The 26,362-nt window shown below is 34.8% G+C and overlaps 1 protein-coding gene across 1 annotated transcript in view; it reads right to left on the bottom strand.

Annotated features, from left to right (window-relative positions):
- kcng1 (potassium voltage-gated channel, subfamily G, member 1) overlaps positions 1-22,895 on the bottom strand; it is a 29,562-nt gene extending 6,667 nt beyond the window's left edge. Inside the window, exons 1-2 of the mRNA XM_067371459.1 lie at positions 22,786-22,895; positions 1,561-2,423 (exon numbers count right to left, since the gene is read on the bottom strand). Of these exons, the coding sequence (XP_067227560.1) occupies positions 1,561-2,352 (792 nt within the window). The 5' untranslated portion in view covers positions 2,353-2,423; positions 22,786-22,895. The remainder of the gene's footprint in view (positions 1-1,560; positions 2,424-22,785) is intronic.
- Positions 22,896-26,362: the final 3,467 nt, after the last annotated feature.

Raw genomic sequence — 26,362 nt, 5'->3', positions numbered from 1 at the left:
TTGGTTTAATGCTTAATTTAATTTTCTATGCTCTGTTTTTCTCTGTACCAGGGGCAGCCATTTTAATTATTCCAGTGACTGATGTTATCCGAGACAATGGGTGTCTTAATTCAATTAGTGACAGAGCTGGTTTAACGCGTGACTCGGTCTAATTGCCACAAATCATTTCTGGAAATAGATGACCGTCTGCTGGAGCAGATTTCCTCTGGTTGAGCAGAACGATTCTGAACAGGGGTCTTGGAGCTTGATGATCTGAAGTAAGTGTGCTTGATCTTGCTCCTTGAGATCTTCCTTCCTGCAGAGATGAGTTCTGAGACACCTGGCTATAATTTTCAAGTGAACGTAAAGACCTTGATTAACTGGTTCATGTGTGTTTGAGATCCAACTACAGGAAGCTAGATCATCTGCAGGGAGCTAACCTGAATTCAAGTAATTTTTAGGGATGCACTACACTGTAAAAAAGAATTGTTGCTTTAACTTAAAAAAAATGTAAGTTACCTGGTTGCCTTAAAAATTTGAGTTCATTAAAATTAAAAATTAGAGTTAATCCAATGAAAGCGATTGATTTAATAAATATTATGTTATCTGAACTACATTAATTATTGAAGTTTATTTAACAAAAGAAAAAATGATAACAATCATGTAAATAATTTTTTACAGTGTATAAATCAGTACTATATCAGTTACTGTCCAATATTACAATTTTTTTATTCATCAGTATTAGTTATTTTTAATATTAAAATAATGTAATATTTAATTGTGCATGCATGCTAATTTCCCTTATTTTTACATTTACATTAGACATTAATTAAACTTAATCTTTAATAATTAATAATTAGATAACACCATTAAACGTAATCTTCAGCAATTCTCAAAATTAATATAAATTTGTCATACATGTCATGTTTTGATGCTTAAAATTACTTGTAATATTTATAATGAATTTTTAGTGTTTTATTTTCATTTCATTTAGATGAAATATAGAATTTAAATATCACTCATTAATGAGTTATCAGCATAACATAATTATCAGCTTATCTGTATCAACCAGAATTGTGTGTTTTTTAATACATTTCTTACAAATCTGATTTACAGAACCGTTCAAAAGTTTGGGGTTGGTTTGATTTCATGAATGTTTCATGAATGTTAAATGTAAAATACAGTAAAAACAGTAATATTATGAAATAATAAAATACTTAATTTAAATTAAGCATTTTTTATTTGAATATATTTTAAAATGTAATTTATTCCTGTGATCAAAGCTGAATTTTCAGCTTTCCATTCTTCAGAGTCACATGATCCTTCAGAAATCATTCTGATATGCTGATTTGCTGCTCAAGAAAGATTTCTGATTATTATCAGTGTCGAAAACAGTTCTGCTGCTTCATATTTTTGTAGAAACCATGATTCTAATAGAAAGTTCAAAAGAAAATCATTTATTTGAAATATAAATATTTTAATATATACTGTTACTTTTGATACATTTAATGTGTTCTTACTGAATAAAAGTTTAATTTCTCTCAAAATGCAAACTTTTGAAGGTATTAGATGGATACTTACAGTCTCCTCCTCCTCTCTCATAGCAGGCATGGTGCTTATGGACAGGTTGATGGCTGTTATGGTGACAAACAGGACCGACAGACAGGCGAAGATCTTCCCCGGCAGGCCGGAGTGAGGCTTCTCTACCATGTCTCTTAGTTTTCCCATGCAGCGGGAAAGACGAGACTCCCCGGCCAAACCGCTTTCGCTGTCATCTTCGTCGTCCTCGTCTTCCTCCGCCACCCGCTCTAGCTCATCGCACTCCTCCACGCGCTGCAGGAGGCGTCTCCGGCAGCACCATTCCAAGCTTTCCTCCGGGACGCCCCAGTAGAGCAGCTCCTCTTGGAAGGACAGGGCACACATCTCACGCAGAGAGCGCAGCTTCCCGGCGCGCAGGAAGGTGAGGATGGTCCGAAAGGCGCAGGGACTGCGGTCGAAGAAGAACTCGTTGTGGACCACGTCGTAGTCGTCACACACCCGCATGATCTCGTCAAAGCTGCTGCACAGACGCAGCTGGCCCAGGCGCGAGAGCGGGAAGTCCTCCAGCGTGGTCCACGGAAGCTGGTACCGGAGGCCGCCCACGTTAATGATGACATGCAGCCGCTGGCCGCAGTATGGCAGGTTTCCGTTGTCATCAGGATGGAGCGCATCGGTGATGTTGGGGTCGGTCGGAGGCAGTCGTTGCGCTCGTTTATAATAAACGCCCTTTAGGGCCTCTTGCTCCTGGATTGGCGGAGCGTTCAGAGAGGTGTCCGAGGTGCAACTTAAAGCGCTGTAGTCATAATCCGAACCATCCCCTGCCAGTAAAGTCATCTTTCACCGGCCACCTCCACCTCAGCGGCTGTCACATGCCTGGAGTCCAGCGCTTCCTCTCAAAGAGTGACCTGCTCAATGAGAGGAGGATGTCAGATTAGTGATTAAAGGATTATGAATTGTGAAATGTTATGGTCACTATAAACACTGACAGACATCTGAGTGACTATTAACTTCCTGGTCATTAATTCTTGATACAAGTTAAGAGGTTAGTTCACCCAAAATTCTGTCATTAATTACTCGCCCTCATGTCGTTCCACACCCGTAAGACCTTCGTTCATCTTCAGAACACAAATTAAGATATTTTTGATGAAATCCGATGGCTTAGTGAGGCCTGCATTGACAGCAAGACAATTTACACTTTCAATGCAGAGAAAGCTACTAAAGACATATTTAAAACAGTTCATGTGACTACAGTGGTTCAATCTATATAATAATATTATGAAACGACGAGAATACTTTTTGTGAGCCAAAAAACAAAATAATGACTTTATTCAACAATATCAAGTGATGGGCGATTTCAAAACACTGCTTCATGAAGCTTCGAAGCTTTGCGAATCTTTTGTTTCGATTCAGTGGTTCGGAGTATGTATCAAACTGCCAAAGTCACGCCCCCCAGTGGTGAACCTTTAAAATTTCGAAACACTTATGACATAGCAAAGCTTCGTTTAATGAAATCACATGACTTTGGCGCTCCGAATCATGATTCGAAAATAAAAGATTCGTAAAGCTTTGAAGCTTCATGAAGCAGTGTTTTGAAATCGCCCATCACTAGATATTGTCATAAAGTTGTTATTTTGTTTTTTAATGCACAAAAAGTATTCTCGTCGCTTCATAACATTAAGGTTGAACCACTGTACACTCTAAAAAGTAATCTACTTATTAAAATTGTAGCAACAAATTACATTAAATATTATTAATTAAATTCAACATATAAGAATTAAGTTATAATAAATCTAATTAATTCCTTAAAAGTCAACCATTTAAAATGTGTAAAATTAGCAAAACGCCATTACAAAAATCACAAACTGACATAAAAAGCAAAGAGTCAAACTGCTCAACTAAATGAAACACTGATAACCATAATGGTTAAACGTTTTCAATAAAATCAACATCTAAATCTCTGTTAATTCTTGTGTTTCTCTTTGCTTCAATGATTCTGCTTGTTATCATCAGGTGTCTTCAATGCTAGGATTAAAAAATAGAGTTCTTAATTCATCTTTGACGCCTGTCTATTATTCAGATATTTTTGTTTAAATTTTACTCGTCTTAAATGGTTGACATTTAAGGAATTAATTTGTTTATTTTTGTAACTCAATTCTATTTGTTGAATTTAATTAATAATATTGCTTGTAATCTGTTGCTAAAATTTTATGGAGTAGATATAACATATTACTTTTTACAGTGTAGTCACATGAACTGTTTTAAATATGTCTTTAGTAGCTCTCTGGACATCTGAAAGTGTTAATTATCTTGCTGGTAATGCAGGCCTCACTGAGCCATCGGATTTCATCAAAAATATCTTAATTTGTGTTCTGAAGATGAACTAAAGAAGGTCTTACGGGTGTAGAATGACATGACGGTGAGTAAATAATGAAAGAAATTTCATTTTTGGGTGAACTAACCCTTTAATCTTTTTTTTTTCTTCAAAATGTGTAAATATTATTAAAACTACTGATGAAACTCCCCTCAGCTAACAGCGTCTTTTTGAAGTGACGAGCAGCCTTGTCTCCTGATCTGAATACTGCACGCTAATTAGCTAAAACGGACCTATCGGTGCTTGTCGGTTTCTGCTGTAAAATGTGAACTCACGATGCCTTGACAGTGGACAATACTGGCTTTTCTGATAAAAGGTATTTAGGGTTCAGAGCGTGCTATATGTGGAGAACAACGCACAGCAGTCAGTTAATTTTTTAAGTGGCGTTTATCGGTTTTGCAAATGAAAATGTTTTTATTTATTTTTTTTAAGTTATATTTTTTGGTATTCATCATTATGCGCCAGGTACGGAAGAGGATTAGAGCCAAGCAATAATACAAAAATAAAACCATCTTGAGATTAAAGTTGCTAAATTTCGAGAAAAAGGTCAAAATAAAATGTTGAGAATAAACTCATTAAATTACGAGAAAAAAACTCATTAAATTTCGAGAAAAAAGTCAAGATAAAATGTTGAGAATAAAGTCAATAAATTACGAGAAAAAAGTTGTTAAATTACGAGAACAAATTCGTTAAATTATGAGAAAAATGTTAAATTTCGAGAAAAAAGTCAAAATAAAATGTTGAGAATAAACTCGTTAAATTACGGGAAAAACTTGTTAAATTTAGAGAAAAACTCGTTAAATAACGAGAAAAAAGTTTAGATAAAATGTTGAGAATAAAGTTATTAAATTACGAGAAAAAAAGTTGTTAAATTACGAGAACAAATTTGTTAAATTATGAGAAAAATGTTGTTAAATAAGTTTTTTCTCGTAATTTAATGACTTTATTCTCAACATTTTATCTCGACTTTTTTCTCGAAATTTAAAGAGTTTTTTCTCGAAATTTAACAACTTTAATCTCGAGATGGTTTTATTTTTTATTATTGCTTGTCCCTAATCCTCTTCCGTACCCAAGTGCTGTCAAATAAACTTACAGTACTTAACCCAGAATATTTCTTTAAAAACTGGCTGCGATAAGATGTTTGTAGCACATCATACCAAGAAAAATCATTTTAGGACAAACAAAAAACACTTTTTAAGGGATGAATGAACTCAGCCACTAAAATGAAAAACCTATCCGGAAGAGGTAACGAGATAAAGACAATGCTATTACAATAAGTGGTCGCCTGTGAGATGCTCGGCTAGGCTGATGACATCACTCGTGTCCCTCTTCCGCTGTAATGCACTAAAAAGTACTTTCTAATGGACACAAACCTCCCGGGTTAATGTTAATCAATAATCCTGCTGTTTACTTTTTGGGGAAGACTCAAGAGTGCAGTAGTCAATTCCCCCGATTTGATTGGATGTCTCCAATGCACACTCTGATCGAAATGACGAACACTGTTGGTAAGTCTGTTATGGAGTTCAAGATTTTTATAAAACCTGATGCTATCTTCATGCAACTACCTTCAGACTTTTGACCAATCATTTGAATTTCTTGATTTTCTTATCTGCAACACTTTCATCTGCTGTTTTAGGAGCATCTGGGTCCTTCAGATAAGATGCTTTATGTTCTGACTTGTTGCGTGGGATCTGCTGATGAATGAACTCTTGCGAAACAAGTTAACATCATGTCTTGGCACGCAACAACCTAGCCTGTGACAGCCGCAACAGGAAGCCTCCCCATCCAACTAAGAGTGTGAAAATGAATAACTCAAGTACTTCCAACACCTCTCTTTCAAACTCATCTCAAATGTTCACCTACACAAGTGGAGTATTTTCAACCTTAGACGCCTTTCTTCTAACAGTGTGATGTGAACCACAATCCTGATAAAACCAAATGGATTTGAAGTTTCATGCTCAACATCTCACCATCTGTCAGTCTATCTATCTGTCTCTGTGTCTATCTGTCCATCCCATCCACCCACCTATCTATCTGTACATCCATCCATCCATCTATCTCTCCATCCATCCATCCATCCATCCACCCATCCGTCTATCTATCTATCTATCTATCTATCTATCTATCTATCTATCTATCTATCTATCTATCTATCTATCTATCTATGTGTCTGTCCATCTATTATTCTTCTATCTATCTATCTATCTATCTATCTATCTATCTATCTATCTATCTATCTATCTATCTATCTATCTATCTATCTATCTATCTATCTATCTATCTATCTATCTATCTATCTATCTGTCTGTCCATCTATTATTCTTCTATCTATCTATCTATCTATCTATCTATCTATCTATCTATCTATCTATCTATCTATCTATCTATCTATCTATCTATCTATCTATCTATCTATCTATCTATCTATCTATCTATCTATCTATCTACGTGTCTGTCCATCTATTATTCTTCTATCTATCTATCTATCTATGTATCTATCTATCTATCTATCTATGTGTCTGTCCATCTATTATTGTTCTATCTATCTATCTATCTATCTATCTATCTATCTATCTATCTATCTATCTATCTATCTATCTATCTATCTATCTGTCTGTCAATCTATCTATCTATCTATCTATCTATCTATCTATCTATCTATCTATCTATGTGTCTGTCCATCTATTATTCTATCTATCTATCTATCTATCTATCTATCTATCTATCTATCTATCTATCTATCTATCTATCTATCTATCTATCTATCTATCTATCTATCTATGTGTCTGTCCATCTATTATTCTTCTATCTATCTATCTATCTATCTATCTATCTATCTATCTATCTATCTATCTATCTATCTATCTATCTATCTATGTGTCTGTCCATCTATTATTCTTCTATCTATCTATCTATCTATCTATCTATCTATCTATCTATGTGTCTGTCCGTCTATCATTCTTCTATCCATCCATCAATCCATCCATCCATATATCTATCTCTCTATCCATCCATCCATCTATCTGTCAGTCTATCCATCCATCCATCCATCCATCCATCCATCCGTCTGTCTGTCTATACATCTATCTATCTGTCTATCTGTCCGTCCGTCCATATATCTATCTCTCTATCCATCTGTCTGTCTATCCATCCATCTATCTATCCATCCATCTGTCCATCCGTCCATCCATCCGTCTGTCTATCTATCTATCTAGTCTCTCATCTATCCGTCCGTCCATCTGTCTGTCTGTCTATCATCTATCTGTCTCTCATTCTCCATCCATCCATCCGTCCGTATGTCTCTCTATCCATTCATCCATCCATCTATCCCTCCATCCATCCATCCATCCATCCATCCATCCATCCATCCATCCATCCATCCATCCATCCATCCATCCATCTCTCTATCCATCCATCCATCCATCCGTCGGTTCGTCCATCCATCCTTCCACCCACCCGTCCATCCATCTGTCCATCTATCTCTCTATCCATTCATCCATCCGTCTATCCATCCATCCATCTATCTGTCCGTCTATCTATCTCTCTCTCCGTTCATCCATCCATCCGTCTGTCTATCAATCTATCATCTCTTCAATGCTCTTTTTTAGTGCTTCAATTTTCTTCAAAACTTTTAAACAACTTTGTTTAAAACAAATAGATTGTCTTTAATAACGTTGCATTTCTAGTTAAAAATTACATCGTCAATAATACAATGTCAACATATTCTAATTGTGTACGAACTGTTGAATATGTATATATATTTAATTTTAAGTTTATTTAATATATCATATATTAAAATGACAAATCTAATTTAATTCATTAATATAATAAAAATACATTTATAAAGGTAATTTAATATATAAATAAATAAAACATAAATTCAGTTACATTAATTTTGTTGAATGTCAATTTATTGTAATTCCACCTCCTGTCTTGTACCCTGTCTACTACCCAATCCAAATATCAAATTCAGAAATTCATTTAGAATTTAAAAGTCATTCTAAATTCAATACCGAATGGCGCACAACACTGCTCCCAGATGCTTCATACCCTCCATGGCCAGTGTCCAAACTAATTAAATCAATTACCATGATTAAGCTGTAATGGGTTCACAAGTTACAAATTAGTGTCTGCGGCCCTGTGTGTTCAGGCACCAATCAGGGGCCAAGATAGGAGCCTTCGGATTGCTAAAATCAGGAAGCGAGTGCGTCACTGCATGCTTATTAAGCACCTGCACTGTCAGTCGGCGCGAGATAATGATTACGCTTGGCCTTTTGTTTCCGACCTGTCAAATTAAGCGTGTGCCAACCACTGGGCTGCCGAAGAACGTCCGCTGTCTTTACTGCCTTTATCTTCCTCTCGTGCTGGCTTTTATCTTAAGGAGGGCTGAGTGTCAAAGAAGGAGTGACATGAGAATAAGTGGATGAAAGAAAGGAGTCAACAAATTCCACACAGTGACAGGAAGAAGAGATTGAGAAAAGGAACGAACGTCTTTGGAATGGCAACTGGTGGCTATTTAAAGGATTGTTTCACTTTTAAATGAAAATTACCCTCTTCTTTCTGATGAACACAATTATTATATTAATAAATAATTATATTTATTTTATTAATAAAGTTATATTAATAAATATCCTGACGCAATTTATAATGCTTTATAATGTGAACGGGACCATCGAGTATGAAGCTTAAGAATGTGCATCCATCCACATCATTTTATTTGAAAGTGAACTAATGCTTTAAGCTGATGGACAGAGTTGCCAGTTTCCAAAGACTGGGCAAAGAAAACATCTGAGGTTTTAAAATACAGTGCCAGAAATTTAAAATTCTCATCATTTATACTTCACCTCATGTTGTTCTGAACACATATGACTTTTTGTGTAAAACAAAACAAGAAATTCTGAAAAAAAAGAAAAATGTTTTCCATAAAAGTAAAGCATATTGTGACTAGCTTGTGCAAATTTCAGAACTGAAGAAACCGTTTAATTCATGAGTGTGATATATGTGATTATATATATATATACAGGAAGTTGAATTGGAATGACAGGAAGAGGAATTAACTTAATTGCAAAATATTCTTGGAATTTCTTTCTTTCTTTCTTTGCTTTTGTAATTTAAAAAGTAGTTTTATGTGAATTTCTGTAAATTTCAGTTGATTCTTTGCATTTAAATTACATTTTTTGTCTTGTTTTCCAGTACAAATATCTAAACATTCTTAAATCAAGATGCAGTTACTTGAGAAGCAAAACAACAAGATAACAAGTCTTTTTTTTCTTAAAATTGCATCAAAATTAAAAGAAAAAGAAACATGTACTTTTCTGACCACTTTATATATTGCACAGATATATTCTACTTGTTTTAAGCATAAAGTCACTTAATTTAGAATAATTTTTCAGAAAACAACACCCAATGATCTTTAGTAATTTTGCTGCTCAATTAACTATTCCTTGATTTAAGAATGTTTATAAAGGAAGAAAATCTTTTTTTTTTTTTTTTTTTTTTGCAGAGAAATGGCAACTCCGCCTATCATTGCTACCTTAATTCAAATTTAATTCAAATTCAGGAATTGAAATCAGATTTTAAAGGTTTTCTCAATTCAGTTCGGAATGGCCTACAACCCTGTCATAACAGTACCATAGAAGTAGTCCGTATGACTTTTGCGTTGTATAGCAAGTGTTCAGAAGCCACACATACAGTAGTTTTGTTGGTTATGAGACATGTAAATATCCATGCTGTTTGCCATTATTGACAAAATCTAGTGCAATGCTTCTTAATGTACTACGTTTGAAAATGTGTGATTTTTGATGACTAATGTCTTCAATTTCAGTCTGTTTCTCATTTAAACCATTATATGGCTTCAGAACACTTAGAATATAGTGTTTGAGCTAGACAAACTTCTTTTATCATGTGTTCTGGTCTCAGTATTTCATTGTTCACATCAAGATTTGTCTTCTACGAAGGAAAGAAAGAAAGTCAACTGGTTTGGAACAACAAGAGGATGAGTAAACGATGACAGTTTTCTTTTTAGTGAACTATTCCTTTTGAGGAACTACAGTACGGACGGAGAGAATGAAAGAGTTTGCGAGAAAAGAGCGACCCTTTGAACTGCAGCATTGGTAACAGTGGGTTTCAAGCGTATATTTCTCTCTGACGCAGCGAGATCACAGCTTTGCTCCAGGGCTTTTTCTCCAGATTGCCTCTGAGTCACAGGACTGTGATTCTGCCAGTAACACGCTGAGCACACTTTCCAAACCTAACACCGCTAACCTTCATCATGTACTAGAAAACTGAGCTCTGAAGATCTCAACCCTCTGCTTTTAAAGAACAGCTTTCCCCAAAATGAACATTCTGTCATCATTCACTCACCCTCATGTCTTTCGAAATTATTTATCTTTCAGCTGTGGAACACAAAAGGAGACATTTAGAGCAGAATGTCCAGAAATTTTCAAGGCAAGGTGAGATCCTCTTGATACTACAACACAATATATTAAAGTGCTGTTTGAATAATACCGAGCTGCTTGAGTAGAATAAGAGGTCTTGTAATGTGATATTTAGTATGCGGAGCACAGGAAGATTACAAGCATCGCTTATTTACATTTGGTGACTGTTGAAAGGCATACTGTGACAGAAAATTACTCAATGGGAAAATTGCTTGTGTGTTTAATACACTCACTGCAGTCATGCACAGTTTAATGGCAACAGCCTCCACGCTGCTTCTGATATACCAAAAACCTATATTAGAAGGCAAAATCTTGATCAGCCAGAAAGAAAGTCCTTCTGCCACCATTACTTATATGATCTGTGAACCATTTAGGCCAAATCTATTCTCCAGGTCTAAATGAATGTATAAGCAATTGTTTTTCCCACTTTGTTTACCATCAAGTACAAACTTTTGTAGAGTATTTGTGCATATGTGTGAGTGCGCACAAGCTTAATGGCAGAACAATATCAGGGCTGTATCTCGTCAAAGTGATGGATAACATGGGAAATATCTCCTGGCTGATGTGTATGAGGCTTATTGAATTATGTGGCTGATACGTATTTGCATGTCAAACATAATACAAGCCAAAGCTATTCTTCTGGTGCAACTGTGCGCACAATAAAACATCCTCTTTGTGCTGTTAAACACGTCAAAACATATCATCCACATGAACATAAGGGCTGGCCAATATATTAAATATTCATGAGGATATACAGTATTGTGTTGATTTAAGCATTGCACTTATTTTAATGCACTTTTTATTTAGGCATTGAGTTTTCTATGGACTGTGTCAATCGACTAGCTGTTTTAAAATATCAGTTTCAATGAATTGAATCACAACTTTTTGATCAAATAAATGCAGCCTTGGTGAGAATGAGAATAAGAGACTTCTTTCAAAAACAAAAAGATCTTACCGACCCCAAACCTTTAAACAGTTTTGTATGAGGATAATTATTGCTGTTTGTTACTATGAATTGTCTTATTGGTGCATTGAAATAAAAATGATCAAATATTATAAAATTAAATGCGTAAAAAAAATCTAGAAATAAAATAAATGTCAGCTAGAATAAAAATTAAACTTATTTTATATCTCTGTATCTCAATGGTACTAAAATAACACTGTCAAAAATCATGCTTCCTTTTGCTAATTTAGTCAAAAACAATGCCTTGATTTTTAAATAGATTTTTATTGTCTTCTAGTCCTTACATCCATCATTTTTAATCTACTTGGGAAAAAAAAAACCTTTAAGACAAACACACAAATATAGAAATTTATATCAAATTCATCAGCTGGCTGAAAAAAAATGACCAGCTGTTCACCCAAACCCTACTGAACAGCTTGTCAATTTAGTGCATAATTTCCATTATGTTCATCATATACTATTTTTGTACACTTTATATCCACAGTTCTCGCATGTTATGATTAAGCAGGAAGATTCATTTTTTTGGTGATGATACAACCATCCTCATGGTTGCCTGGTGAGACACTTGGCAAACGGCGCCCCACCCCCTCCCACGCATCTCATGCTCTCTTCTGGTGCCGCCCACCCTTCGTCTATGGGGTCCAGACTGCATCCTGGAGCTCTACGTCTTTATGACTTCTGCTCCCTCTCTTGCTAACACACACCATCCTCACTAACAAAAATATGTTTTGCTAACGTTCCAATCGAGTTATGAAAATGTTATGTTCTCAGAACATTCAAAACATACAGGTTTTTTAAATGTTTTACAACTTTCTTGGTTATGTGAACGTTAGAGAAAAGTTTAAGGAATTTTTTTTTTTATCATTTTGCACCTATTTTAGGAAAATTACTTTTGAATGTTCCCTGAATCATCTAAACCAGACGGTTGAAAAAGCTGCACTGCGTCTACAACATAAACAGCGTAGGAGACTGACAGGGAAGAGACACAATGGTTGAATAAAATTGTTATTTTTGTTTTGTTTTTGCGCACAAAAAGTATTCTTGTCGCTAAGGTTGAACCACTTTAGTGACTATTGTCTTTAATACCTTCCTGGGCCTTGAAAGGTGCAATGATGTGACTAAAGACGTTGCTGACTATGTGGTTCAGGTAACTCTTGGATTTCATCAAAAATATCTTAATTTATGTTCAGAAGATGAACGAAGGTCTAAAAGGTTTGGAACGATTTGAGGGTCAGTAATTAATGACAGAAATTTCATTTTTGCATGAACTAACCATTTAATATCTTTAAATCTATGCAGCATTGCTTCTAAGTCAATCTATTTTGTTGTAAGGATTTTTAGGGGTCAAGCACCTAAGGTACCAAGGTACTTATTGTATAAGTGTTGGTTTTTTTCTTCTTCTTCTTCTTCTTCCACTCGAGTCTATGGAAGCCCATAGAACTGCTTGTGGGAAAATTACAAAGCTTGGCACACAGATAGAGTACAGTCTGAACATTAACCACAGAAATGAGTCCTTAACTCAATCCTTCTAGCGCCACCAACTGCCCAAAGTTACATTTATGCTGATCTAATGACATTTTCTGTCATGAAAATTTTCCAGCCATTTTGAATTTCAGATCCTCTTCAGTCTATGCAGGCAAAAACTTAATAAAAGCTTTTTGATTAACCCAGTTTCGAATAATGTGCAAACAAAGTTGAGAAAAAGCACCCCAAATTGCATGTGAGGCTATATTTCTGCAACACTTTAGCGTATTGAGATGAATCTTGCGGTGCGTTCCAAATGGGATATATATCGCCCTCCGAAAGGCACTTCGGAGTGAAAACAATCATGGCCGCCATATTGAAGGGTTGTTCCAAACTGGCCACTTCAAAGGGCCCTTCGGAATGATAGCTTTCGAAGGGTACAACTGATGGACACTTCTGGCCCCCATGATCCTTTGCACAGAGAAGTTGTTTGGTGTCACAGAATGAATACAAGAGGCTCAGAGTTCGATTTTACCTAGAAATGTATGTATAGTATTTTTCTATACTACTGTAATATTTATACGAGTTAGATTTTGTACATTATTATGGTCAAATCGACATTGTACTTCAACAATAATACTTTACAGCTCCCTTTATAAGTCCATTCAAATGTTTCAAATACATAGACACAATACAATATGGTGCGATAAACCAAAAATAAATAAATAAATAAACTAACGTTAAACAAAAGGGGCAGCTTGCACAATCTACTCATCATTCAGAGTGTGTTTTTTGGGGGTCGATCAGCATACAAAATGTGTGATGGAGATGCCTCCTTGATTGTCTCCTTAAGATGACAGAAGTGTGTTCCAAAAAAGGTTTTTTGACCCCTACACCCTTCATCCCTTCAAAGCTCTCACTCCGGAGGGTAAACCCTTTGAAGGGATTAGGGCATTGGGATGAGCCCTTCCGAACGGAACGCAGGGTTGGTACATGTTCACTTCACGCGCATGACCTGAGGCTACATGCAGTGTTTCAGCACAGCGCCACCTACTGGTCTTTTTTTTTCTGAACGCTTTGTCCAAAAATCATAAAACTGGTCTCTTTTAATTCAGTGTAGCATACCGTGTCGAATGACACCCAATTGACCGTTTGCAAAAAAACCCGCCCCCCTTAGTTGCAGTTGCTTTGTCCGACAAGCCATAGCATCACACATCATGTTCTCACAGAGTGAAAAATACATTGCGGAGCAAAGAGGACACTGACAATGTGCCAACAGACAAGACAGAGCAGGTTAAGCTTTCAAATTTTGTCTTTTTTAATAAATTCAAACAATAAATACCATTCTGTGGCTCTTTAATGTGACAGATTGCTGTAGTATCTCAGTTCAAGCGATTTGTGAACCGATCATCACTTTCTAGTAATAAACATGAATTAACTTTAGAAAGTATGTTGTCTCAACTGCAAGACATCAATACACACCAATGGACAAAATCGCAGATTTAGCGTCATGATTGGTCAGATCACATGTCAATCAAAATCCTGGCGAAGGGTGAATTAAAGCCATTTTGGGCCATTTTTTAAAATTAATATTGCTTATTTGAATTAACCTGGTCTTGATAGATTCCTTGAGTCATACCAAGAACAATGATACCAATTATGCCATATTGGGTCGAACTTGCTGTCCGCAGCTAGTAAAGAAGTATTAGTACTAAAGAAGCAACACTAACAAAGCATTAGTCTCAAAGATCATAGCTATTTTTGTTCATTAAATGACTCGCACAAAGTCAGACAACAGATTTTTGAGCTATTCTTACATGTACACCATCTGGAAAAACTCATTCTCAGCGTGAATGATCTTCCTTTACCAAAGACAAACAGTATGAAGGAGCAAAACCACATTCATTGTCCCTCCACTGCTCTGAACACCAGTGAATAATGCTGTTCTCTCCTCATCTGTAACTCTGACACTTGTAGCTCGCAGCAGAGAACATTCCCCGCAACAGATCGGCAGGGACGCATAAGTACATCTCTTGAACCGTCTTTGTGCACAGACTCTATGTATACACAACACATGTTCACAATCGGGATGTTCAGGTCCAACAGCGCCTGCAGCCATGCTCATATCGTAAGACATCTGCTAACATCAACTCAAACGGGAATCGGAGAGAGAAAGAGGTTTTTTTTTTAGATATTAGTGGGTGGATTTAATAAATCGCTGAATATATTGAAACATCTTCGGGCTATAATTGCTTTCTCTTCCTCTCATGTGTCCACCATACATAAAACAGTCTCTTGGCTTCGCAGTGGTTCAGCAAACCTCTCCATCTTTTCACTGTACTTAACCTTTGCCACAGCACTGCTTCTATTCCTGGCAGGTTTTCAGCACATCACTGGCAGAGATGCACAATAGTCTGACGCTCAAAAATCTCTGAGTTTATGTTTTCATTTAAATTCCAGCAGCTGGGTCATACTGATCTCCATTTGTGCACTAATGGCTCCAGTTGTTAATGCATTGTTGCAGGCAAACATTTACCATAGGGTCACGACGCAAACCTCCTCGTTATGGATTATCATCACACTACTGGGTGAATCTCACCGAACCCGTCAGGAACATGTTCAGGCCGTATGTCACTTCAAAATCAAAAGAAAAATGTAGGTTTCAGTTTATTTCGCTTTTATAGGATCAAATTTTTCACATTGAATTGTGCAATGCCAAGTTTCATTAACGTCATTCAAATAAATAAATAAAAATCTCATTCCCATTACTGTAATGCAAAAAAAAATCCACAAAAATATTAATAAAAAAATGTCCAGATGCATTATGGTGAAAATAATTTGTGGAGAAATGTGCTTAAATGTAATGAAAAATAATGCATAAATAACATAAACAATATATATATATATATATATATATATATATATATATATATATATATATATATATATATATAAAACTATACTTTTTTATTATGTAAAATTATATACATAATAATTCATTTTATTAGTCCAAATTATATTGAGCACAACAAAATACTGCCATCATATTTATATACAATTTAATATAAATGTGACGCAGAAATTCAACTTATTAGGCATTAAGTTAATACTGTATCATGGTCGTTGATTAATACGTTTTTATCAAAAGTGTAAAAAAACATCATGGAGATTTAATTAATTTTGAAGTTTTAAGTGGTAACAATGAGATTATGTGTTTTTTTTATAATCAATTAACACTGCTTTTGTCATTTTTTACAGGATGGACAAAATTTGTCACTAAAAAAGTCATTTGGTTTAACCAAAATTTCGGTTTTACTAACAGGCTGATATCTAGCTAGTTAGCAAAAGGACAGTCAAAAATTTTATATTTAGTACAAGTTTTTAAAATATTACAACATTTTCCATGTTTTATAGCGGTTGTACAGAATGATCTGATGTTTCAGGACATGCATATGAGCGAGTGAAAACATGAATTTTTCAAATAGTTACGAGAGAGTTAGTTACTTTGCTTCACGACCATGTGGTCCTTTACAGGTGTCTGAATGATGTCACATCCTGTCACATGATATTGACCACATGACTTGATCCAAAATGGTCCCTTTATATTGGTTACTCCGAATGACATCAATGAAATTCATTTTTCCACACATTCTTTCTCATAACAAATCTACCTTACATACTTTGGATGTCATATCTTTTTTTTTTTTTTTTTTTTTAATCATAAAGGCCTTTGGTTTCTTTCTCTTGTTTTTTTCTATATTCTAATTGTTTTGTGTTCAGCTGGATCACAGGATGACCTGCTCAAACATCAACATAAATTACGTAATGATTACATAAGGATTTGTCCAGCAGTTGTGTGCATTACCACACAGTTTCACGCAGTTATTATCCATCTCATATGTGACACCAACAGGCCAAGATCAGTGAGTAATCTCCATTATGCCCAAGCACTTCAAGGACCGGAAACCACAACAGCCTGTAACGGGTGTCAGTCTGAAAAGTGTCACTGCTTGAGCAGATCTCCATTAGCTGGACCGCAGCAGGCCTCAGGGGGACCACAGCTGGACAAAATATATTTAAGAGGTATGAGAAGAAGACAGAAAGCCGGTGCAGAACAGAAAAAGTGTTTGAAGAAGACGAAAAACAAGGACAGTGACATCCAGTGTTATTGAATGTCAACACAGTGGAAAGCACTTCATCTGATGAGATAGACTGAAATGTGCGGACTCTTCAAACTTCAAACGAGAGGCTTTGAGATGGGAGCTGAGGCGGGTGATGAATTCGAGGCCGCCCAGTGTTACTTCACTTATTCTTTTAGATTTTGTCAATGATAAACTCCTGTCCTGCAGAGTGGGCTTCAAAATGCATTTATTTCACCATCATTCACAGGCTGTCGACTGGGAATAAAGCAACTTGGAGAAGATGAGAATGCCGAAGCACTGCAAGACATTGATGGAGAACAAACTCCTGCCCAGACAACACATTACAAGAATAATATACACGTTACAAAAAGAATAATCCCAAAATAATTCTGTCATGATTTAGTTATCCATTTTCTTCCAAACCTATAGGAGTTTTTTTATGTGGAAAACATGAATTTCTTCTTGCGGCTCTTTCCTACACAACAACAGTTACCATTAAAAACAAAAGTAAACAGAAACACTTTACAATAAGGCCTTTTTGTTATCATTAATAAATGCATGAACTAATATGAACAAACAGCATTTATTAAGCTTTGTTGATGTTAGTTAATGTTCATGTTCATGCTAGTTCACAGTGCATTAAATTAAATTGATTTTAAATATGTATTAATGTTGAGATTAACATTAACTAAGATGACTAAATTCTGTAGAAGTATTATTCATTGCTAGTGCATGTTAACTATTGTAATTAACAGATGAAACTTTATTGTAAAGTGTTACCAAATAAAAAAGTGGTCCATATGACTATATGCACTTTATACGTTGTCAGTATTTGGCATTAATGGTGCACCATTTTTTAATCTGACTGCAAATGAGATTTAATAGTTTTGCTGAAGAGAAAGATTCCCAGTAAATAATATCTTATTTTTCAGTTTTGTTGCACAAGACTATCATGTGACTTGAAACTTGCAAGGACTGTAGTTTTATGGGAGTCCTTTTTAACTATCATTGTGTGGAAAAATGTTGCAAAAATAGAAATAAATAACAGAATTTACATTTACTTTTAATAATTTAGCACACACTTTTATCCAAAGCTACTTACAAATGAGGAACATCACATGCAGTTTATCAGAATATAGTTGGAACAACACAAGTGAGAACTGAACAATCTGGAACAATAAATCGATATATCTTGATTCATAGTGAGATTTTCAAAATGCATCGCAATTTTCTCTTGAATCGTTTCTGAGCTTAGTGATTAACAGCAGATGGCGCTTTAGGCTAGTTTTTAACCGTACATTCAAATGCTCATGAAGAAGAGCGTTCATGCGTTTGACTGAGTCTGAGAATGTACTTGAACCTCAGAATGCTTTTATGACACGAGATTAATGTAAACAGCCCACTGCAAACACACTTTCGCTTCAACCTTTTCACACTTTATGAATGATTATTTTATAGGAGGTTCTTGCGGTGTGTGTAAGGAATTGGAAGCAAGCAGAGTACGATTGGTTTCTAAAGCACGCAGTGGCATCTGCTGTTAAACACTAACCTCAGAATCGTTTCAAGAGAGAATCACAATGTATTTGGAAAATCTCAGAATCGATCTAGAATCATTTCTCGATTTATTGCAATGATTTATTGCCCCAAACCCTAATAAATTGTAAATAGTTTATTATATTATAGCAGATGGCTCTTAAAAGCATGAAATAACATTCTTGTGATGCTATCAGTCACTCATCATTGTAATGATGAAGACATTTTCCTGCACCTCAAGAGTGAGTAGTCACATGGCATTTATGGCTCAGCTGATTGGCTAAAAAAAGAATGTGGAACTGAATTCAGATTTCAAATCACATACTAGTCTTACTATCAATGAAAATCACTCTGAAAAACTCTGCAGATACCAAAAGCATAAGCATATAAATTGCTTTTCACCTTAATAATAATGTAGTTAGAAATTCTGCAGACTCATGGTAATTCTTTAATTAAACACAGTCACTACCTGTGTGTAATGGTATGAGAAGACCGCTGCAAACAGGGAATGACCATTTATAATTGCAATATCCTGACCGCAGTTCTCAATTATGCTGCACATAAAGGTATGAAAAGACATTAACCCTGCTTATTAAAACTAGCCCTTTTACAATACACATGAAGTTGATGAAGCCGTTTGTCACTGTAAATCACTAAAGCTCTGAGGGACATGTCCTTTGAACCTGAAATTGCAGTGAAAGGACATAAAACTGGCCGAGGGTCAATTCAACGCTGGATTTGCACAAAAGATGAACATGACGGCACATGCTAGTGGATGAGTTGAATCAACTCCACAGCAACTACATAAATTTATCCACTAACCATTCAGAAACGTCCAGTTTCATTCTAAAAGTTGTAACTTCTTCCTGAGTCTCTCCATCAGTGTCGACTCCGGATGAACAATGTAAGGCTGAACACCGTTACTGACAATCCTCATTTTGGCTGCGTGAGATTCTCCTGCTTTGTTGTTGCTGAGCAACCGAAGCGTGAGCTGTTAAAGCTCTGCCCTTTTCTGGAAAGGGGGCTGGGATCAGCAGCTCATTTGCATTTAAATATTAAACTCAGATTAGTTCTATTAACATTAGATGTTTAAATCTTTGAGACAACACTAATATGAATGTCTTTCGACACTCTCAGTAATTATACGGCATTTGCAAATTGATTTTCCAAATAACACAGAAAGAAGTTATAGTTCCTTTAACATAAACAGTGGAACATGCCAAAGCAACACTAAGGTCATGGGTTTGATTCGCTAACAAAACACCTGCTGAATGCATAAATGTAAATGTAGTTACGGAGAGGAAAAGCTGCTGTTCCTTCCCTGTAGTCAACAAACCTATAAATCGATCTGAACTCCTACAGGTTTATGCAAAACGTTTGTTTGATCTAATCTCTTCTCAATAAGCCCGGAGTGTGAGTCCATTTCTCACCATGCGAATAACTGGAGAGGAAGTTTTCAGAGACACACAGTGAATCACTGTCTTGGTTAAACGGATAGACTCATTTTTATGTCAGTCATTTTCAGACTGGAAATTCATATTCAGAGGGCACGTTCCCACCTTGGGAAAATGATGACCATTCATACCCACTCACGACCGTAGATGCCACTCAAACACCAAGAAACTCTTTCAAATTCAGATAAGTGTACTTCATTATGACTAAGTGTCACCAACTCTTCCCAAACCACCCACAGTGAGATTCATAACCCTGGATGTGTTGATACGTGCTAACAGAACTACATCCAAAAGTCTGAGACCAGTAGCCAAAATGCTGATATTTTTCTGATTTAATTCAACGTTTTTCATTGCTAATTATTTTCCCAGCATAAAAATTTAAGTAAAAAAAAACATCCCTGGAGCTACACCTACACCTACATGATAGTGTTCTCCAGCATGATTTTAGATCTCGATCCAGCATGATTTGCCATCTTTAATTTTGACTCTTTTTACATCATAAACTTTTTGTGTTTAAAAATTCTTCACTATAAAAAATGTTGGGTTAAAACAACTCAATTTGGGTTGAAAATGGACAAACCCAGTGATTGGGTTGTTTTAACCCAACGGTTGGGTTAAATGTTTGCCCAAGGTGCTGGGCAGTTTATTTAACTCAACTATTGATTAAAAATTGAACTTAAAATTAACCCAAAATAGGTTGGAAATTAAAAATCAGACATATAATTACTAGAGGCAACAATAATAACATATTAATAAATGTTAATTTATTAAACATATTAATACATGTTAATATATTTTGGGTTCATTTTAAGCAAGCAATACAGTAATTTTTAGACAATAGGTGAATTAAATAAAACTTTTAACCCAACTGCTGGGTTAAAAATGGTCCATTTTCAACACAACTTGGGTTGTTTTTAACCCAGGTTGTTTTTAGAGTGTAGTTCAAAAAAATCCTTTTTTTTTCTTTTTTTTTTGTGGTTTCAGACTTTTGGACTCCATTGTGCAAGTATTCACCTCATGTGATTTTAAATGAACAATTAAAATGATCAATAAAACCCCAAATAGATCTTAACGTAACTGTACTGTAAATGCCAGAATAGACTTTATGCATGACTTTAGAAAATATTAACATCAAGTGGTGCAGTTCAAATATTAGCAGTCAAACGCAGGGCTTGAACATTATGAGATGCGTTTGTGAATTCTGGATAAATGATGCTGTTAAATTAAAATGATTTGACTCATCCCGACTGCTGTCATTTGGTAATGGCATCATATTGGTCTTTCATCGGGGGATTGACTGTCACACTGTATGCTCATCAAACACAGGACAAGCGTGCATCTACTGTATAATGTGCAACGAAATGGACTTTGGCATTGAAATTAAATCCCGCTCAGCAAGATTTGTCAAGTCTCAGGACAAAACAAGCATAAGAATGAACATGAGTGACTGTAATTAGATACGAACTGTTGTAAATGCAATGACAAAATAATTGCTAGGGATTTCATATCAAACATATATAGACACAAAGCAAGAACCATAGTACTGTTTATCTACACGATAAACTACAACACATTGTGAAAATAAATATGCGGTAAAGTGAATCGATTTTAGGAGTATTTAAGGCTGTCAATTTAACTTAATGCAAATAATGTGTAATTAAATTAATTATATAAAAAATAAAATGTTAGAAATCATAACCTTTTCATAAATGCTTGAAGTATCATATTCTAGCAGGGTTGTTTATGGCTATTTTGGCACTCCAGGCAGCGAATTTTCAATGCACCAAACAACGCAAAAGAAGATGTTTTAAAGAACAAGAACCTTGGACTTCATTAACTGATGAACTCATGAACAGACACTAAATCCATCTCAAACATATGGACAAACTCAACTGAATACATTTGTGTTCCCTGCAGGCCCACAGAATGATATAAAATAAACTATATATTGATTTCTGAAGCCACGTTTGTCCATTCAGTGCTTTATACGTTTGCCACAATGCCACATTCTGTCATTATTTACTGTTCCAAACTGACTTTCAAAACACAACAGATAAACACTCGCTGGGAAGCGAACAACTTTGGACCCCACTGACTCACTGTAAGGACAAAAACACACAAGACTGTTCAAAATATCTCCTTTGCATTCCACAGAAGAAAGAAAGTCATTCAGTTTTGGCATCCAAACTGTGCCTTTAAATTATAATCATTTAAGGACTTTCCTGAGCAAATATTTGCAATTAATTGTGAGTAATTTGATTACGAAATCTGCATATCATCATATAAATAAGTATTTTTTTAAAAAAAATAAGCCCTATAATATTGTACAATATATAAAAAATAATTATGAACAGAAATATGCAGCAGTCAAGCAATTTTGGGAACTAAACTTTGCCTTTAAATTATGATCATTTAAGGACTTTCCTGAGCAAATATTTGCAATTAATTGTGAGTAATTTGATTGCTAAATCTGCAATTATTATATATATATATATATATATATATATATATATATATATATATATTTTTTTTTTTTTATAAGCCCTATAATATTGTACAACATATAAGACAATATTATAAACAGAAATATGCAGCAGAAAAAAAAAAAAATGCACTGAGGGGGATGAATGTTACGCACTGATATTATTTCATCTTCTCTCAAACAGACGAACTCGTGCACGCTTAGTCTACATGCTGCAATCTAACTAGCCCTGATCTGATTTGGCTACTAGCGCAGTACTTCACTGACTCACAGAACACATCCACTGCGTGTTTACACAAACACAACATCCTTTTCAAGATAATCTGTGTTTGTTTGCTCAAAAACCTGCATTCAGAACATCTTTTCGCATGCATTCTGTTTAAACTTCCAGAAAAAGAAACATTAGTTGGAAATACTTACCGTACTTCATCTGTAGTTGAGAGTGTTCATGGTGTTCAGGAATGAAAGATTCTTTCTCTTTTACTATAAAAAGAGAAGGAAGAATGCTCTGCGTTCCAACTCTATCTGGCTCTGGAGCTTCTGGAGTGCTGGCGGCACATTTGATGATATGAGCAACAGGCTACAGCTCCCTCCCTCTTTACACACACATCAACAGCTCTGACATCAGAGGTGGGATGTGCCATTATTCTAAGAGCTTTTGAGAGATATCCATAGCAACCAACCACTGAAGGAAGGATTCCTTCTTTTTGAGCAGGAACAGCCAAGTGTCTTTGAACTGACGGGAACATATGCACCCCCTTCAGAGGGTTTCATTGTGTCATTATCATTTAGATGTCTCTACATCAGCTCAACATATTCTATAGAGAACGGCATATATTTCTGGACATGGTCATGACTATTTAATGGCGCAGGATGATATTACAGAAGATTCTGTTGTTAAGGTTTTTTTTTATTATTATTTCCATTAGGAAACAAAATTGTTTACTTGATGTAAAAAATAATTTTCATGATTTGATATCAAATTTTTTTCTTTTATCAAATCAACTTAAATAATTAATGTGGTTCATTTCAATGAAGGCAAAATTGAAATCAAGGCAACCAGGTAACTTACTTTTTTAAGTTAAACCAACAATTCTTTTTTACAGTTTATAAAGAAATATTCCAGGTTCAGTACAAAACAAGTTAAGCGCAAATCGACAGCATAATTTTGACCAAACAAATTCATTTCCATTTTAAATATTAGATGTTAAAATTTAACTTAAAAAAAAAAGAAAGTATGTTGCCTTGGCAACTAACTGAAATAATGTTTAAGTTTAACTTAAATTAGTAAAAATGAAAAACAAATAAATTAATGCTAAACAGAAATGTTTAAAAAACAAAAACTAATAAAAGACAAAAGCACAACACAATGACTAAAACTTAAACTAAAAGTGATAACTTTTAAAATATAAAAATGAAGGCTAATTTAACATACACTCTAAAAAATGCTGGGTTAAAAACAACCCAAGTTGGGTTGAAAATGGACAAACCCAGCGATTGGGTTGTTTTAACCCAGCAGTTAAATGTTTGCCCAACCTGCTGGGTAGTTTTATTTAACCCAACTATTGTTTGAAAATGACTATATGGCTGACTTAAAATTAATCTAAAATGAAATTAAAATTTTCATTTATTAAACATATTAATAAATGTTAATTTTCAAGATATTTTGGGTTCATTTTAACTAAGCATTACTGTAATTTTTAAACAATAGTTGAGTTAAATAAAACTACCCAGCAGGTTGGGCAAACATTTAACTGCTGGGTTAAAACAACCCAATCGCTGGGTTTGTCCATTTTCAACCCAACTTGGGTTGTTTTTAACCCAGCATTTTTTAGATTGTATTAATAATAGTATATAAATAATATTAAAATACTGTGAAGATAAAATGACCTTACTATACTATAATTTTTTTCTGTAAAATTATATCCAATTTTACTTTGTCACCATAACAATGTAATGCCATAAACCCTAAAACAACAGTATTATTAATTAAACAGTTTTTCAGCTCAAATAATACAAGTTTTAAAAGAATAATTAAGAAGTGTTTTATGCTACGGTGCTGTTGAATGCTTGAATCTGATTGGTTGATGAATGTTCTAAAGTTTGCAATTATTTTCAGGGAAACGCACGGCTTAAGTAGTTCCAGGCAGGTTTTGACCGCATTACAATTCCATATCACTTCGCCAAATGATTTCAGTTATTTCAAATTATTATAATATTATTATAATTATTATAATATTATGACAAATTATTTCCATGTTTTTTGTTATTCAGGGGCAGTGTTTACGTATGGCAGTTGCCATACCTTGGCATTCAGACAAAACAGGGGAAATAAACAACTCATGATGTTGCTTGAGTTGTAGAAATTGCAGCTTTGAAAAGCAGATTTAAACAGCCTAACTCTGTATCCACACGTGACGAAATTATCAAAATACTACATCTTGCACCATTTTAACTTAATAAAAAATACATACTGAGTGACTCAATCTTTTTTTATCATAGATTACACTTGTTTGTTCACCTTGAGTTGACAGTTTGAACATGTTGTTTCCTTTAAATTATCATCAAAATCTGAGGTGAATTAGCCTATCCATTGTTGCTTTCAGTTGGCTATGTGTATAAAGGTCACAAAAAATGATATTCAAACTCACATTAAATTCGTTTTGCATTAAATAAAGCACATAATCAATGAGAACCTGAGATTATCATACTTTGTATGTTGTTCCAGACGAAAAGCCGTGGAAATAAAAACTGTTTGTAAAATAGAATCGTCGTGAATAGCTGTTGTGGCTGGTTAGTACAAAAAACTGTGATTAACATGAAAATTATCCTGTGTCATGTCACGTCTGGTTAGGGCTGTTTCAGAATTTGCAAGTCTGTGCATGTCCATGGACTCTGTCCATTCTTTTATTATGTTTTATTCTTGTATTTTGTTTAGATATAATATGATTAATTGGACATGTTGTTGTTGTATGGCCAGAAGGAATCATGCCATACCCTAGGTGTTTGTGAAACGCCGCCACAGGTTTTGATTATGTATGGAAAGCACATCCTCTCTTTCTTACTCAAAAGCACACACAGTACAGACACACACTCGCACAGAAACTTGTCAGCACTGCTCCGATGATTTAATCGGTAAAATAGTTTAGCTACATGAGATTTCTCACTAGTGAAGTAATAACAGTGCTCTATATCAATGGCTCAAACCTCCATCAGCTCTAAAATGACATTTTGGAGTTAGCAACGGAGGCATGGGATGAGATGCGTAAAGTCTTACAAAAACCTGACAAATGTCAACATCTGAACAGTGTGTTGAGGTGTGTTAACCGTAGTATAAGCAGAATAACTGACTCCAGTCCGTTGAATTATCAGAAAATAATGCACACCTGAGGTGTAACAGTGTAACTCTTTGTGTCACGGGTGCATTACCACCTCGGGTTTATTATTTTTTAATAATTTAATGGCCCGTCGTCAATTATTCCTTAAATAAGCTTCACATTTCTGCTTTTAAATCCTCCAAAATTTGGCCTCATTCACTTTCATTGCACCAAAACCTCTATTTTTGCTTTTTTTAAAAGACACATTATGCCACAAATTGTTGATTAAGCTGAACCAGTACTGGTTCCTTTAAAATACATTCCTTAATACATTTGAAATACATTTGTGAACGTACTTGTTATTGTAAAGAAAAGGAAAAAAATATACGTGCTCCAATTTTTTAAATTACTTTCCTTTCCAGCTCCCTAATTTTATAACACCTTCCAAATAACTGAGACACTTTTCACCATCCAATCAATTCCTGATGGATAAAATCAAGTTTTTAGTTTGGAAATACTTCACACTTTGTAAATAAAATGGATTGCAAATAGATTTTTATTACATGCTACCAATGTCGCTGTGAAAAAGAAAACAAAAAGGAATAAAAAAGCAAAACAGTTTTCTTTTACAACCCACAGCTTTAGGAGAATTAGCGTTCAGAGTATTAATATGTTAATAT

This window comes from Chanodichthys erythropterus, chromosome 20 (assembly GCF_024489055.1).
Source record: "Chanodichthys erythropterus isolate Z2021 chromosome 20, ASM2448905v1, whole genome shotgun sequence".
In the NCBI taxonomy this organism is placed as follows: Eukaryota; Metazoa; Chordata; class Actinopteri; order Cypriniformes; family Xenocyprididae; genus Chanodichthys; species Chanodichthys erythropterus.
This window is presented reverse-complemented; position numbering and strand designations above follow the sequence as displayed.